At 54.1% G+C, this 16,299-nt stretch overlaps 9 protein-coding genes across 9 annotated transcripts; 4 read left to right on the top strand and 5 right to left on the bottom strand.

Moving 5' to 3' along the window:
* Nucleotides 1-196: 196 nt before the first annotated feature.
* N7510_009692 (Rad4 family protein) lies at nt 197-2,755 on the top strand (the record flags this gene model as incomplete). The annotated part of the gene is made up of 1 exon (XM_056981617.1): nt 197-2,755. The coding sequence occupies one exon, from the start codon at nt 197-199 to the stop codon at nt 2,753-2,755; it is 2,559 nt and encodes an 852-aa protein (XP_056829453.1).
* Nucleotides 2,756-2,808: 53 nt separating this feature from the next.
* N7510_009693 (bZIP transcription factor) lies at nt 2,809-4,031 on the bottom strand (the record flags this gene model as incomplete). The annotated part of the gene is made up of 4 exons (XM_056981618.1): nt 2,809-2,820; nt 2,927-3,483; nt 3,538-3,885; nt 3,935-4,031. 4 exons carry the CDS (start codon nt 4,029-4,031, stop codon nt 2,809-2,811), a joined length of 1,014 nt encoding a protein of 337 aa, XP_056829454.1.
* Nucleotides 4,032-4,594: 563 nt separating this feature from the next.
* On the top strand, nt 4,595-5,578 carry N7510_009694 (uncharacterized protein; the record flags this gene model as incomplete). Its single annotated transcript, XM_056981619.1, has 1 exon — nt 4,595-5,578. The coding sequence occupies one exon, from the start codon at nt 4,595-4,597 to the stop codon at nt 5,576-5,578; it is 984 nt and encodes a 327-aa protein (XP_056829455.1).
* Nucleotides 5,579-5,627: 49 nt separating this feature from the next.
* Nucleotides 5,628-7,472, bottom strand: N7510_009695 (uncharacterized protein; the record flags this gene model as incomplete). Its single annotated transcript, XM_056981620.1, has 2 exons — nt 5,628-7,187; nt 7,242-7,472. The coding sequence occupies 2 exons, from the start codon at nt 7,470-7,472 to the stop codon at nt 5,628-5,630; spliced, it is 1,791 nt and encodes a 596-aa protein (XP_056829456.1).
* Nucleotides 7,473-7,609: 137 nt separating this feature from the next.
* On the top strand, nt 7,610-8,347 carry N7510_009696 (HD domain-containing protein; the record flags this gene model as incomplete). The annotated part of the gene is made up of 2 exons (XM_056981621.1): nt 7,610-7,655; nt 7,713-8,347. 2 exons carry the CDS (start codon nt 7,610-7,612, stop codon nt 8,345-8,347), a joined length of 681 nt encoding a protein of 226 aa, XP_056829457.1.
* Nucleotides 8,348-8,543: 196 nt separating this feature from the next.
* N7510_009697 (HIT family protein) lies at nt 8,544-9,217 on the bottom strand (the record flags this gene model as incomplete). Its single annotated transcript, XM_056981622.1, has 2 exons — nt 8,544-9,062; nt 9,158-9,217. 2 exons carry the CDS (start codon nt 9,215-9,217, stop codon nt 8,544-8,546), a joined length of 579 nt encoding a protein of 192 aa, XP_056829458.1.
* Nucleotides 9,218-9,387: 170 nt separating this feature from the next.
* On the bottom strand, nt 9,388-10,902 carry N7510_009698 (Mob1 family protein; the record flags this gene model as incomplete). Its single annotated transcript, XM_056981623.1, has 2 exons — nt 9,388-10,617; nt 10,669-10,902. The coding sequence occupies 2 exons, from the start codon at nt 10,900-10,902 to the stop codon at nt 9,388-9,390; spliced, it is 1,464 nt and encodes a 487-aa protein (XP_056829459.1).
* A 401-nt stretch (nt 10,903-11,303) lies between these two features.
* N7510_009699 (CobW family GTP-binding protein) lies at nt 11,304-12,757 on the top strand (the record flags this gene model as incomplete). Its single annotated transcript, XM_056981624.1, has 6 exons — nt 11,304-11,430; nt 11,484-11,567; nt 11,618-11,629; nt 11,685-11,781; nt 11,833-12,355; nt 12,407-12,757. 6 exons carry the CDS (start codon nt 11,304-11,306, stop codon nt 12,755-12,757), a joined length of 1,194 nt encoding a protein of 397 aa, XP_056829460.1.
* Nucleotides 12,758-13,227: 470 nt separating this feature from the next.
* On the bottom strand, nt 13,228-15,376 carry N7510_009700 (protein kinase family protein; the record flags this gene model as incomplete). The annotated part of the gene is made up of 2 exons (XM_056981625.1): nt 13,228-15,008; nt 15,058-15,376. The coding sequence occupies 2 exons, from the start codon at nt 15,374-15,376 to the stop codon at nt 13,228-13,230; spliced, it is 2,100 nt and encodes a 699-aa protein (XP_056829461.1).
* Between the last annotated feature and the right edge of the window lie 923 nt (nt 15,377-16,299).

A 16,299-nucleotide genomic window follows, 5' to 3' on the forward strand; every position in this document is an offset into this window, starting at 1 on the left:
TATTGAAAATTAATATAAAAAACAAGGATATATAGTATTATACAACCAAATTTTAGTTTGATTTCGTAATTTGAGTTCGATCTAATGTTGTCGATCTACTACCTCCTGCACACCGTGCGGCTGATGTCATTCTTCCCCATCTCCCATCTCCACCTTCCCTTCTGTCTCCAACACTTCCTTCTACTCCCACTTGCGCATGCCACCGTTCGTCCCCCGCAAGCGTTTCTCCTCCGAGGATCCGCCCCCGGCCAAGCGTCTCCGGCCGGACAGCCAGGACCAGCCTGCGCCTGCCATCCCCGAATCCGATGCGGACTCCGACTCCGATTCCTCGCTGAGCGATGCGCCCGAGGAGCTTGAGAACCATGACAAAGATTCCGAGGAAGAAGAAGACATCGACTGGGAAGACGCAATAGACACCAAGACCACGAGCGCAACGACTCCCGCCACGTCAGGCCCAGAGCTCCAGGATCTCGAGCTGACCCTGGACAAGAACGACGTGCACACAGTCGACATCCTAGACAGCAAAAAAGGGCCGACGAAGATCGAACGGCAGATTCGCATCCAGAGTCATTGCATGCATGTCCAATGCTTGCTCTTTCATAATGCAATTCGCAACGCATGGATCAATGACGCTAAAGTTCACGATATTCTACGTCGCAAACTGCCAGATGGAATCCACAAAGAGGTCAAGAAATGGCGCATCGCGTCCGGACTCGAACTGCCAGAACCCAAGTCAGAACCCAAGGGCAAGAAGAAAGGCAAAAAAGCTCAAAAGAACAAAGACTGGAGCGAAGACTCGGAGAGGTTAGAGCCTGGACAGCCGGATATGAGTCGCGGAGATCCGATCATCCCTCTTCTGAAGGTGCTGGTCGCATACTGGAAGAAGCAATTCCGCATTACAGCGCCGGGCCTACGCAAACATGGGTACAGACCGGTGGCCCCCCTTGAAGCGATCATCTCTGCGTTTCGCCAGGAGGAACACGACCCAGAGCAGCACGGAGAACGCATTCGTGGCGTGGATGAGTTCCGCTCCGCCGCGGAGCTTATGCAGGGCTCACGGGATGTGGGTGCACAGCTCTTCACCACTCTCATTCGGGCGCTCGGCATTGAAGCGAGACTGGTTGGCAGTCTGCAGCCATTGGGATTCGGCTGGACCAAAGCCGAGATCTACACGCCCCCCAAAGAGGAAGGTCCTCAGAGTGAACCGGAGCCTGAAGAGTACAGTGATTCCGAACAGAAACAGCCACCAAGCAAAAAGCGGCGCAATCGATACGACTCGGACCTGCCGTATCCCATTTACTGGACGGAAGTCGCATCACCCGTCACCCACGAAATCATCCCTGTCGACCCGTTGGTCCTCTCCAACCCTGTGGCAACTACTCCAGAATTTCAGGCCGCGTTCGAACCGCGCGGCGCTAAAGCCGAGAGAGCGAAACAGGTGATTTGCTATGTGGTCGCACACTCCGCTGATGGAACCGCCAAGGACGTAACGACAAGGTATCTACGACGACGGACATGGCCTGGCAAGACAAAGGGATTTCGAATGCCCGTGGAAAAGATCCCCATCCCTGGCCTCCGGGGCCAATATTTTGAGTACGATTGGTTCCGAGTGACGATGCGCGGATACGCACGACATCCGGACAAAAGAACTACGGTAGATGATATTGAAGACAACCGGGAGCTGCGACGCAAACAACCAGAGAAGAAGAAACCAGCCCAGGCGGGCGACACGCTGCAGAGCCTACGCACATCCACCGAGTTCGTGCTTGAACGATTCCTCCGCCGCGAGGAAGCTCTGCGGCCTGGAGCTGAGTCCGTCCGCACCTTTATCGCCGGCAAAGGTGCCCGGGCCAAAGAGGAACCGGTCTTTCGACGCACCGACGTGGTGAAGTGCATGTCTGCAGAGAGCTGGCACAAGGAAGGACGCCAGGTCTGCGCAGGCGCAGTGCCTCTCAAGCGAGTACCCATCCGGGCAGTGACACTCATCCGCAAACGCGAGGTCGACGAGCTGGAGCGCGAGACAGGCAAGAAACCACTACAGGGATTGTACGCGCGCGACCAGACTGAGTACATCACCCCGCCCCCGATCCAGGACGGAGTCATCCCCAAAAACACCTACGGGAATATCGATTGTTTCGTGCCGAGCATGGTGCCACAGGGTGCCGCGCATGTTCCCTGGCCGGGCACTGTGCGAGTCTGCAAGAAGCTGGGGATCGACTATGCGGAGGCCGTGACGGGGTTTGAGTTTGGCTCGAAGATGGCCGTCCCCGTGATCCAGGGTGTTGTCGTCGCCGCTGAGAACGAGTCGCTGCTGAAAGATGCCTGGCGCGTGGATGCCGCGGAGAGACAGAAGCGCGAGCAGCTCAAGGCCGAGAAGAAGATCTTGCAAACCTGGCGCAAGTTCTTGTTTGGGTTACGCATTGTTGAGCGTGTTCGCGAGGAGTATGGTGGTGGTGATTCCGACAAGGACCGGGAGCGCGATGCGCATAATCCCTTTGCTAATCGGAATAGCAGCCGGGCTGACATTCATGAGGAAGACGAGGGCGACGACAAAAACAAAAACCCTATCGACCATGGTGGGGGATTTCTTCTCCCTGATGAGGATGACGGCGCAGTGGATAATCCATTAATCGTGGAAGACCATCACCTGGATGATCGAAGCCATGCCGCTGGCCCATCGCAAGTCCAGGCAATTGACAAAGAGATTATTGAACCCGAAGACATCTCCGATACCGAGTCCGACTACACCGACTGAACTCTGGGGACAATGATGTATGATGACTTGCACTATATCTTTATTTTGTGGATTCACGGGAAAGGCTTCGGATTAGGAGTTACAGCAATAGGATTTAACATGGATGTTCCTCTTACTTGATTTTGTTTCATTATCGACAAGATCCTGAATTATTCATTCACACAAACTCACCCCCCACTTCTTCCCAAACCAGCCCTTCATCTCCCAACACCTCCGATCCCAAGGCAGCCGTTCCCCGTCCAATTTCATCGTCAGCGCATGCCTAATATAAATATCCAACTTAAAATCCCACAAATCAAAAACCTGCGGCATAGCAAACGCTAGCATGATAATCCTCTCCCTAAGCAAGGGCAACGGAATAAGATCCAAACTAGCATGATGCGGAACAAGAATCTGCGCCATTGTCGGCTGCAGATGGATGGGGATGGACTGGTTCAGTGTTGACGCTACTAGGTCCTGGGGGTTATCTGTTGGAGAGATAGTTCGGAAGAAGGGGGACATGTAGGTCTTGCGGCAGGTCATTAGTTTGTGGATGTCGAACCCGAGGCAGAGAGCGTTATTAAGAAGTGCTAATAGAGTTTTCGAGTGTTGTGTTTGAAGGGTGTTGATCACTGGGTCGGCGTTGAGGACGTGCAGGGTGTCTTTTAGTTGGAGGGTTCGGAGGGAGTTGGTGACTAGGGTGTCGTAGGAGGTCGATGTGGAGGGTGATTTGTTGAGAAGTTGTTGGCCTAGAGTATTTGATGTTAGTGAAGAGAATATAATTGGTTAGGTACCTAACATACCTTCTTCCGAATGGAGGAATACACTCAAGGCACTTTGTGAATTGTCATCGTCGAGAACCTCTGGGCTGGACCCTTCGTGGTGCTTCTCCGAGAGCGAGCGGTCGTTCTCTGATGACGACTCCTTGTCCTTGGGACTATAATATAATTCAGGAACCGGGCTGTCATTAATATTCTGCGGCTCAGCAGCACGCAAGGCATCCCGACTTGGAGCCTGCCGCCGATCCGTCAAATAATCATAATGCACCGGAGAAGAAGAAGTAGAAGTCGGGCCCGTGGACTTCGGCGCAAGGCGAATTGGCTTATCATTGCCTTTCACGGCAATCTTCTTCTGCTCTCTCTGTCTTTGTCCTGGGCCAAACTATCAGTCTGTGTTCCAAGTGAGGGATGAGAATCCTACTCCAAGCGCGCTGTGCAGCCCGATTTTGGTCTCTGCGGGCTTGGGTGAGAGCCCGCTTCTTTGGCTTATCATTTCCCTCAGCCCTAGCGACAGGCATTATAATGTATGTATTATGGGCTGGAGTCGAATAGATCAATGGCTTATGGCCCTGGGACCCTTCAAGAACAAGAGACGAAGTGGCGACGCCTAAATCCGCTTAGAGCCGAGCCAGAACGGGGCTAGCAGTTGACCGTGGCCCGAAATGTAGTGCGCGTGGCCCGAAATTAGTTAGTACTGAATTATTGAATTTCCTAACTTATAATGCAGCCTCTTATCGTATAATAGTCATACTTTATCATACTTAATATATCATAAACACAAAACAACTTCTCTTTAAAGTGTTTTTATAGTAGCTTAGCACTTCGGGCCACGTTCAGCTCCCATACCTGAGCGTGGCTCGAAACTGCCTTGTATGACTAAGGAATTTTTCGGGCCACGGTCAACTGCTAGTCCCGTTCTGGCTCGACCATAAATAAGCCATGATGGCTTACGATCGGCCGGCGCCCGAACTATGAAGTCTGTAGCAAGTATATATACCGATGTAAAGCACGGTATCAATGGAGCTCAGAAACCTCTCACTTCAATTGACTTATCATCTCAACATACTCCAGTCACCATACCATGTCCACCAAGAAAATCATCGCCATCGTCGGCGCCACGGGCACCCAAGGCTCCTCAGTTGCCCACACATTTCTAGATCTGCCCAATTGGCATGTCCGCGCTCTGACGCGGACGCCAATTTCCGCACAAGCCCTAGCCGACAAAGGTGCGGAGGTAATTCAGGCCGACCTAAACGACCCAGATTCTCTCTCCCGTGCCTTCAAAGACGTACACGCCATCTTCTTGAACACCGACTTCTGGGCACCCTTCCGCGCCGCTCTGGCATCAGGGATAGACCACGAAACGGCCTGCAAAATCGGGTACGACACTGAAGTGACAAATGGCAGAAATGCCATCTCCGCTGCGGCGAAGGTCCCCACGCTCGAACGATTCATCTATTCGGCCCTGGGACCAATGAACCGCGCCTCGGGCGGGAAGTATCCAGACTCGCACCACTGGGAGACGAAGGCGTTCCTGGTAGACTATCTCAATGACCAGGAGAAGGAGCTGGCGACCAAAACCTCGCTTATCTATATCGGCGCATATCTGCACAACCCGTTCCTGTACCCCAAGCCACAGAAAGAAACCGGTGGGGCATATGCGATGGTTATACCAGCCAGCAAGCAGATGCGGATGCCGATTATCGACACCGCGGTCTCGACGGGTCCGTTCGTGCGCGCTTTGGTTGAGGATGAGGCGCCGCGGACGAAACTGCTTGCGTACGATGAGTATCTCACTCTCGAGCAGATTATCGAGGTTTGGGAGAAGGTTACGGGAAAGAAGGCGGCCTTCGTGCAGATGGGTCTGCAGGAGTTGCACGAGATGTCCGGTGTGCCGCTCGAGATTCTGTATGCACCTGCGTTTCTGGATGAGTTTGGGTATTGTGGTGGGGTTGACGGGGTGATTGAGCCGGCGCAGTTGAAGGCCAAGGTGAACGTGAAGACGTTTGAGGAGTCGATTAGCAGGTTGGATATGGATTTTGTGCTAGGACTTCAGGGTAAATAGGAGGTAGTATATTTCAATGCATTTATTATTCTGTGTACAATTCCCACGTCTAATCCCTTGGCCGCGCAGCAGCCAAAGGCGAATCGATAGTCCCCCAGTCGGAGCTCCCATAATCTAGCTCAAAGTCTTCCTCTGGCATGGAGCTCACATGCACCGCCGGCGATGAGATAGGACTAAGCGCCACGCGAGGCCGAGACTTGAAGACGCTTGCGTAGTCAACATCTTCTTCGAGGAGCTTATCCTTCGGCGTAGAGGCGCCAGACCGGGCGACCTCTACTGGTGATGACTTTCGCGGCGTCTGGAATTGGTTGACTGGGAAAGAAGGTCGTGGACCCCGGCGTTGTCGGGCCTGCGGTTCTTGTGGAGGCAGTGATGGGAGTAGAGACATTGATTTGCGGGTGCGTTCGACAAGGCTGTAGTTGGATTTGGGCGGTTTGATGGGTTCCTGGTCTGAATCGGAGTGGTCGGAGGGAGAATGACGGGGGTCGAGGCGGACAATGGGCAACTCGGATTGAGTAGACGATCCATGGCCTGGAGAGTTTGCCATCTCAGGTGGACTTGAAGCTGGATCATCCTCTAACACTGGGGATGATACCTCAGAGCGAGCGGGCTCTGGGAGCACATGGAGTGGTTCTTCTACATAGCTCATAGCTTCTGCGAGTGGAGGAGCTGGTACACGATGCAATTTGCCGCTGATGTGAGAGATGGCTTCATTCACAGACGATATCAGAGACTGATCCGAATCTGTCAACACCCGTCGCCGATCCGTGGGCTGCCGACCAGTCCTGGATAGACTTGCAACCGTAAGAGACTGGTGGTCCCGAAAAAGTAACCGTGGTTCTTTGGAAACGGATTCTGTGATGCTTGCACGGGAATACTGTTCCTTTCGGACCGAATCATTGTATGCATGCCACTTGCGCAACCGATTCCGCTGTCGCAACACCCGAGCCTCCAGATCCATCACCAGATCTTGCTTCAGGTTGCCACTCAGACCCTCCGCGGTGGAGCCCGTTGCGCGCCCCCAAGCCTCCGAGAAAGGAAGTTCCAGGAAAGCATCGGTGCTGCTTTGCGCTCCCCCGTCCAGCAGAGCACTCGCCCATTCCTCGCTTCCTAGCCAGTTTGCCCGTAGCTCTCGCTCCAGACCCTCCGAATTTGCATGTTCAGCACCATGTTCGGACAGCGTTTCCACACGCTGGGCAAGTTCAATTTTCTTCGCATCAAGCAACCGCGAGAACTGTTCATATACCTCGCGCACACGCGCGCGACGCTCCCCCACCGCCCCCAGAGACACTTGGTGAGCAAGAATGAGCGGCACAAGATTCTGATAGTCTATTGGAGAGACAGTTGATGCCGTAGCCAATTTTAAGGCGGGAGTTCGAAATGTCTCCTCGACGGAACCCGCCATGACTTTGCGCAAAACGGCCGTCGAAAAGACGGCCACGAGCTCGTCGAACTTTTCGCCTTTGCAGTCATCCAGCATAGTCTTGCGGAGAGTGACCTCGCGCCCGAGCTCGCCATTTTTCTTTAAATCGGTCAGGGCCCGGAAGAGGGCCGCGCGGAGGTTAACGGATTGGAGTGGTTCGAGAGGAGGGAAGAAGGGCCGGAGTTTCTATTTGATCGGTTAATATGTTTCTATCTGCGCACAGAATTTTGAGGAATGTACGTTCTGCGTCTCCTCCAAGTCCCAGATGGCAAATAAGTGGAACAGAGCCCATTCTATCAGACGGATGCGCTGTCGGTGGTTCTGGGAGGATGGGGACAGTGCGCGAAGGCTGATGACGGGCCAGTCCGGCTGTTGGTCCAGCTGTAACAACCGAAGATTGCGAATAAAAACGGTCAGATGCGAGGGAGAAGACCATTTCAGCGGTTTTGGCCTGGCCCTGGAGGCAGCCATGTTGGTTGCAGTTATTCAATGTGGAAAGATAGATTGGCTAAATATTGGGGTAAACAAGGCGTTTGCACTGTTTGTTCTTCCCACCTATCTCTTCCCAATCAACTCTTCCTTCCGCTTTGTCAATTGCAACCGCCACCATGGGCTCCAACGACCAGTCCCAGTCTCCGTGGACTCCTCAGACTGGTAAGAATCCTTATAATTGCCTCGGTCCCTGTCACTAATGTCGTACCCAACAATCAGTGCTAGCCACCCTTCCTTACCCACCAGAAGAGAACTCCACCTCCCCCATCCCCTTCTTCCACCTGATCGAGCGGCTCAAGACCACGAAACGAGAGGGATGGCGACGGTTCGGGATGGCACACGGCGAATCAATCTCCGACCACATGTACCGCATGTCAATCATGACGATGATGGCCCCGCCGTCACTCGCCGTGCGTCTGAACATCCCGCACTGCACGAAGATGGCTCTGATCCACGATATGGCCGAATCGCTCGTGGGGGATATCACGCCCGTCGATAAGGACGTTACCAAGGCTGAGAAGGCGCGCCGCGAGGCGTCCGTCATGGAATATATCACTTCCACCCTGCTGGGTAATGTGCCTGGTGGGGTATTGTCCGGAGCGGAGATCAAGCGCGTCTTCCAGGAATATGAGGATAACGAGACGCTTGAGGCGCATTTCGTGCATGATATCGATAAGATGGAGCTGCTGTTGCAGATGATTGAGTACGAGCGCACCCACCACGTCGACCTGTCTGAGTTCCAGCATGTCGCCGGCCGCATCCAGCTGCCTGAGATCCAGGCCTGGGCGGCAGACGTGGTGCGCGAGCGTGGGAAGCCACCTGTTGGAACGGGCAATGGCAATGGAACTGCTTGATCTATCTTTCTTTTCTGGAGTTTGTTTTTGGGATTAGCCTTTTGGTGGTCAGGGTGCTTCTAGATACCACGATAGAGAGCAAGAGCGCAAGCTCACGGTGTCACGGTGCTGGATGTGACAGGGAATACATACATGACACGACAGATCATCATCGTCTACTCTATGAATCGAATAGCATAGACTGTAAATCAATCACTCAATCAACCGGCTCCTTCTCCATCTCCCTCGCAAGCATCTCCGCCTCGGCACGCATCTCCGGCTCCCCACGCGGTTTCCGCCCCTCGTTATCAACAACAGGAAACCTCGATCTACTCCGAACGCTTTCGTCGCCCTCGTCCGCAGAAGTATTCCCGCCGGCGTCCCTCAAAGCCCGCGCCACATCCCCCTCCGCCCCATCAAGCAAATCATAAACGGCATCCGTGCCCCCGGCATGATCCAGATCCGCCGCCCGCCGCGGGATAATATGCGCGTGCACATGTGGCACGCTCTGCCCGGCATGTATGCCGTCTTGGACGGCGATGTTCAAGCTTGCCGCGCCGTAGACTCGCTCGACCATTCGGCCCACGCGCCGGACCGTTAGAAATAGGTCGCTTGTTTCGGCGGGGGAGAGGTCGGCGACGCGGGGGACAATGCGCCGTGGGGAGACGAGGACGTGGCCGGGGAGGATGGGTTTGAGATTTACCAGGGCGAAACTGAGTGGTGTTGTGTGGAAGACCTGTTGATCCTTTGTTAGTCGCCGCTGTAAAGAAAATAACTAACACCTGAAGGGGACTGGGTCCGGGCTCAATGGGTAAATCAATTGTATTGTACCTGGGGAGTGACGAGAAAAGGACCAAAGTGGATGGGCGTAGCGCCCTTGAGGGCGGACATGGTGATGTTCGTTGTAGTGGACATGAGGAGCGGAAGACGGAAGGAGAACAGGAGATAGATAAGACCTTATCACGGTTATCAAAATGGATATCATATTGACGCCTATCGCAGAGAAAGAATGTCGTGGGCTATATTACAGTACATACACATGAAAGAAAATCCTCCTCAAACTAAGACTCTTTGGTCTCGGCCTCTGTATCGGGCTGGGTCTCGGGTTCTGCCTTGGGCCCCGGTGCAGATTCGGGTTCAGCCGTAGCATCTGTAGAGACGGCTTCTTCCTTGTTCTCTGCCACTGAAGGTGTGGGCTCCTCCTCTGGCTCTGTCTTTGGCGTTGTCTCTGGCTTCTGAGGTCCTGGTTGCTCTGAGTTCGTTGGCTCTTCAGATTGCGATGGCTGCTCTTGTGTCTCAGCAGCCGGTTCCTCGGTCTTCTCCTGTGAGCCATCTGTGGATTCCGTTGCAGTCTTCTCGACCGGAGTCTTCTCAGTCTCCTCACTTTTATTCACATTCTCCTTCTTCGGCAACCCTGACGGCTCCGCCGAGGCTTCCCGCACCGGTGATGGCTTTTGCTGGTTATCATCTTGATCCTCAGCACTCTCACTAATAGTAGTCACGCGCGATCCCGTCGACGGGCTATGTTTGTGTCGTCGTGTAGTGGCGCCGGTACTGATAGACGGGTCCATGTCCTCCACGGCCAAATTGACGGGGGTCTCATCATCCTTGCGTAGAATCGTTAATCGTCGGTTATCCATAGTAGACTCTTCGGCGGCAGCAGGCTGGACCGCGTCGGGACCCTCTGCCTCGGGAGGAATCGTGTAGTTGTCATCTGGGATGAGGTTGTACATGTCGCAGACAGTCTTGAAGAAGACATACAGACCGTCATGACCCTCAACCTCCCAGAAAACATCACGGTGTTGGAACCACGCATGCGCAAAGATGCGATACAGTCGCCGGAAGATGTTGGTCAAATGCCTCATGCTGGCCTGCGGGCCGCCTGCAGCCTCGTTGCCCAGCGTCAGCCGGCTAGGGAAGTACTTGGGGGAGGTGAGGGTGTTGGTCGCCCAGTCGAGAGTATGGCAGCAGTAATCAATAGCGCAGCATGACTTGGGCGGGTCGTGCACGGCGCAGAGGTACTGCCATTCGGACGCGCGCATTTCGGGGCATGTCTGCGATGAGCAGGGCGGGTTCTCGGCGAAGAAGGCAATGAGGAGGTTGTTGACTTTCATGGTGAGAAAGCGGCACAGTTCGTAGAGCCAGAGGGATCGGTCGACGCCTTCAGGCGGTTCAGCCAGCTGGATTGCGACCTCGCGGGTGATTGGGACTACCGTGTCTGATCCTTCAGGCTTCGTGAAATGATGGTATAGGGCTTTCAGGTGTTCTTGAAGCTGGAAAGGCGAGTCGAGCTGCGGGCGTCAGTTACCGGATCTGTTATGGGCTGGTCTTCCAAGTCCTACCTGCGACAGCGGAATCAGCGGCGGACCAAACGCCATGTCACCCGCTTTGGTGCCCGGGCGGATCCTGCGCGTCGAGCCATCATCATCGCCGGGCGACGAGCCCAGCAGGTTATCTGCGTCTTTGCCAAAAGAATCACCGACGGATGGCGACTGCGGGCCGATCTGGACCTCGGTGAACGGAGGTGGACTGGGGAGTCGCGGGGAGCTGGACGGAGAGACTCCCGCAGCAGTCATGGCGAGAGGGAGCGAAATCAAACGAGAGTGTGAAATAGGAAGGAGAACGAACCGGGCCCTGTGGCGGGCATGGAAGGAGTGGAGGAGAACAGGGACGGCCGGAGTGTTTTGTTGACGGGGGGACAGCAATCGAGTGAAGCTGCGATAAGCAAGGACAAAGCCACTGACCAACTAAACCCTAGCCCTACAATGCATCCTTTTTGGGAACGACCTCAATGGCGTGGAGAAGAACAGAAGAAAGGAATTATTAATGAATGGACATTGAAATCGTACTTCTACCGGCAGCCATATCTTATTCTATCTCTTTCTTGTTTGAGACAGCATGAGGTGGTGCTTAGGTAATATTCCAATTCATTCCAGGTCCGATGCTGGATCACCTCTTTGGATAATAATCCTACACCATGGATGACGAGGAGGCACCCCCCGAATTGGTCGATGTGTCTGCACTGCCAACAGACCAGCTATACCGGGGCCTGTCCTTGGAGGACGATGTCCCTGCGAGTCGAGTGCCCATCACCATCGTAACTGGTATATGCGAATCGATCCAACACCCGAATAGAATGCTAACAGTGTGCACGCAGGATATTTGGGAGCGGGCAAAACGACCCTGCTGAACTATATTCTCACCGTAAAACACGGCAAGAAGATTGCTGTGATCATGAACGGTTGGTCCCGGCATTTATCCTCTGCTGGACCCAAACTAACATAACCCTAGAATTCGGAGACTGTAAGCGTGTGCAATTGGACCTAGAGTATAGCTCTAATACCTCTCCGCTGAATAGCAACGGACATTGAAAAGCCCTTGACTGTGAACGAGGGGGGCCAAGAAGTCACCGAGTGGATGGAGGTGGGCAACGGATGTATCTGCTGCTCCGTCAAGTAGGCCATCTCCTCCTTTACCTCTGTTCTCAGTGATTGATATCATCCTAGAGACTCGGGTGTCATGGCCATCGAATCCCTAATGGAACGCCGCGGCACATTCGATTATATCCTGCTCGAAACAACCGGCCTCGCTGACCCGGGCAACATCGCCCCGCTCTTCTGGATGGACGACGGCCTTGGCAGCTCGATCTACCTAGATGGGATCGTGACTCTGGTCGACGCAAAGAGCATTCTCCATCTGCTAGACGAACCGGCACCAGAAGAGAAAGCCGAGTCTCACGATGCAGGCCAGCAGCACTCCGGGCACGCGCACGCCGGGCCCGTGCTGTCCATGGCGCATATGCAGATATCGCATGCAGACGTGATCATTCTTAACAAGGCGGATCTGGTCAGCGTGAATGAACTAGAGGCTGTGAGGGACCGCGTGGCGGCGATTAACAGCGTCGCTAAGATCCATGTTACGGATCATAGTCAGACGCCGCAAATTGAGGGCGTGGTCCTGGATCTACATGCGTATGATCACCTGGCGGATTTGGATTTTGGGAAGAAAGGACATAGCCATATGGACCCGGTGAGCTTTTCGGGTTGTGGGTTGTTTTGCTTCTCTTGCTGACCCTTCTAGGCCATCTCCACAATGGCTATTATCACGCCGCCCATCGCTGCAGACAAGGTTCCGCGCGTGGATGAATGGCTGCGCTCTATTCTGTGGGAATCGACATTCCCTGCGACAAGCATGTCTACAGCCCAACCCAAGGATTTCGAGATCCACCGGTTGAAGGGGATCCTCGCTCTGGACGACAGGTCATCTAAGATCATCCAGGCGGTCAGGGACGTGTTCGAGATCCGCGATGCAGAGGCAGCACCTAGCGGTGAAGACACCGCAACGGCCCAGTGTAAAGTCGTGTTGATTGGTCGCGGGCTGGGATCGAGCGTGGAGCCGTGGCAGGAGAGTTTTGAGTCTTTTCTGGCTTAAGAAAATGGATGACGATATAACATATGAAACCCAGCATAGTTACTTGTTGAGCGGCTTGCTTTGATGGTGCGATGGGCTTCTTAGTATCAAAACGATGCATTGCGAGTAATCCTAAAGAATGAAATAATACAGTTCCGTCAGAAGAGCTGCCTGTTGCAAAATAAATACTCCCAAGCCAAGTCCAAGGCGAAAACAAAATCCAAATGAGCAACCTCCAAATGACGGTGAAAAATCTCACAAGACTAGCAAATAACAAGGATGACCATAAGATCCACCAAATGCAAAAAACACAAGAAGCTTTTTCGACTCCGAAGATTTCGCCAGCGCACCCTCCATCGGTGCAAAATGCTCTCAAGGTGTCTGACTTGAACGCTGAGGCAAACGACGAGGTATAAACTGTACAGGAAAGGAAGGGTATAAACATGAGGTTCGTAAGCGTGGCGTTGTGTGGAAATGAGCACAGCCGAGTTCTATTGTAACGCGCCTTTAAAGTCCGGGTTGATTGGTAGTTGCGATTCGAAGAGAGACGATATTTGTCTGCTGCAGACACCCGCAGAAGCGGATTCAAGATCTAAGATTTTCATGGCCGGAGACAGCTCATGTTGACGAACGCCCTGGGCTGGGTTGATTGGTAGAGCGGATAGAAGAAGTGAAGGGGGAGAATGAGAGGGTCTGCTCGCTGGCTGAAGACAAGAGCTTGTCCAGCTGGATTGGCGTGTCAGTTCTTTGCTGAGGTTATTTGGCGGGGGTTGGTCGGTTTCAGTTTGGGGTGGTTCTCCGTTCGCGAAGTCGTCATGGGAGCCGTTTCGGGTAACGGTTGTCCAGCCATTCGGAGTTGGTGCATGGTTGGCATACTGCAAGTCCGACCATGCATCAATGTCATTTTCAGCCCAAGCCTTCTCCGCCAGCGGGTCTTCAAGTTGGGCAGCCTGTATCGGTGGAAGCGAAGACAGACCGGGAGGAAAGAATGAGAGCAGCTCCTTCGCAGAAAGTCTGTGGCGCGGGGTTGGATTAAGACAAATCTCAACCAGCCGTCGATAGTAATCCGGCACGGCAACCTCTGGTCCCAAGAGCAAAGGACGAGGTTGGCGCTCCGGCTCATCCTCCTCCATAGCCAAGGCCCACAGGGTCATTCCCAGCTGGTAGAGATCCGTCTTGACGCCGATATACATGGAGATGCGCTGGTTGCTTTCAATCTTCACCGCAATCTCCGGCGGCTCCCAGCCGACTGGACACCCTCGCCGGTTGATGTCGATAATTTTGGCATTGTCGTCTCCATCCACCACGATGTTCGACAGGGTGAAATCACCCTGCACGTAGCCCGATTCATGGATCTCGCAGAGGCCCTGGACGATTTGGTTTGCCCATCGTTCTCGGCGCGCAAACGAAATCGTCCCTCGCTGCTCGTACAGAAGGTCTACGAGGGCACCCTGCTCGGCATGGCTGATCAGCAAGCCCTTGACCACTTCTTGTCGCTCGTCCACCACAATTCCTTCCACTCGGACCACACTCGGGGAACCATTGAGCGCATGCAGGGCATTGATTTCGTAGAGAAACTCGTCCACGGTGTCGGGACCGGGAATTTCCTTCTTGATATAGGTCTGTTCGCCCAGCCGCACCTTGTAAACAAACCCCGACAGATGCGCCTCAAAATGTAGATGGTGCTCAGGAACGCATCGGACACCCAGTAAATGCCCGATGCTAGATATCGGCGGGTACGGAATGATCTCGTTTACATCCTCCGTCACATGAACATGTAGCCGCCCATCGCGGGTCTCGACCTTGAGATTCGTCACGGTGTCATAGAACTGGATATCGGGGAGCGATTCGCGGATGGATTCGTAGACCCGCGCGCACTTATCACGCTGGTATCGCAATTGTTTCAGGTCCTGCTCGAGCGAGTCCGGTTCAGCGCCGCGATAATCACACGAGATGGTGACCCGCCGCCAGCGGTTCGGCGTCTCGGCGTACGTGACGAAGAACTTCTCGCGTTCGGAGCGGTCGCGGAAGTGCATGCTCAGATTGAGGATCCATCGGTGCTCCAGCTCCATCCCTAGTGTAATTGGACTCCCCTCCGCCATGCCCGAGGCCTCGCGCTCGGGAGGGAGCATGTTCACGTCCGGGCAAGGGTCCCAGTCGGGGTCATCGTTTTTCTCGACGGGGTCGACGACCGTGGTTGAGGGCGTCGGGTCGGCCCACTGAACCTCGGGCGCGGACTGTCGGGGGGCCCACGCCTGGGGGTTGTGGGGACCTTGATCGGATTGTACTCAACAACGGGCCCCGGTCAACGGAGAGAGCACGACGGAAGTCCGGGTCTAACGGCTGGAGACGGTCGCGGCGTTCAGAGTTTTGTCGCTTGAAGGTTGTAGATCGAGGGAGACCGACACCTACTCTGCGAGAGAGTCGGCGGGTGAGGTTGTTGCGGTTGTGACTGTCGGTGGAGGAGGTACGGAGGTGCTGGCGGGGAGTGTTGTTTTGATTGCTCTCCTCGCGATCGTCGCGGCCCAGCCATCTTCGCAGACCCAGACGATGCCACATGCTCTGTTTCGGCGGAGCGCCCTTGTCGTCAGGAAGCAAATTCACCGGGCTACAGGCGCTGTTGGCCACAGAGATGGCCATCCGTCAGTCGCTCGGTCGTGTCAGGAAACAACGACTCGAACAACAACACGCGGCCGAAACGCCGGCCATAAGAGAGAATTGTTTTCAGACCAAGAGGCGCCGGCGCGAAACGACGGGGGGAAAAAGCTCTGTTGCCCACCAGTTTCGTCTGCTCTGCTCCTATCCGCGACGCAGCCCAGTTTCAGTTTTTGTGTTATGTCGTTTCGTTTCGCTTTCCTTTCTTTTTATGTTCGGAATTCCTCCGAATTTTATTTCTGGAGGCACCGTCAGGCCAGATTCGAGGTTGCACAATGCCGGATTGCAATGGGCGAGGCTGGGCTGGGCCAGAACGAGGTGCGCATTGGGGTGGAAAAAGCGGTGCACGAGAGTGTCGGTCTGCTTTGGCGCGGATGAAGGGAAAAAAAGAACGTTATGCAGTTGCAGGGATAGCACCGGCTGCACAATGGGCTGCAGGGGACAGTTATTATTTCGAAACGGGAGTAATATTTCACGGGGAGAAGAAGAATGGGAAATAAGAAGAGAAATAAAAGAAATAATCAATCTGATTCATCACCGGCGGCGCACAGATAAAAAGGTGGTCTGGGATGCGTGGCGGCCTGACCATACTGCCTGATTCAATATGACTCGACCTCCATCATGATGCAATGACTGGTGCGAATCGTAATTCGGATCGGAAACAGTCTGTGTCCAAGTGAGGCGCCTGACTGGTGGTTCTACTGGAGTTCTGGATCTATACACATCGTCATCATCACGAGGGATATAAACGACACGCGATGAGTCTAACCACAAGTGAGCGACGACGACAAAGAATACGAGTCTATGATTGAGATACAGCTAGCAGAGGGGAGTCTATTTTCGCCGTTTTGGGCCACGAAGCCCTACCACTAATCCAAAGTCTAGACACAAGGACCGCGAACTCCAGC

Source organism: Penicillium lagena (genome assembly GCF_028827675.1).
Source record: "Penicillium lagena strain IBT 129212 chromosome Unknown utg000007l_segment0_segment0, whole genome shotgun sequence".
NCBI lineage: Eukaryota > Fungi > Ascomycota > Eurotiomycetes > Eurotiales > Aspergillaceae > Penicillium > Penicillium lagena.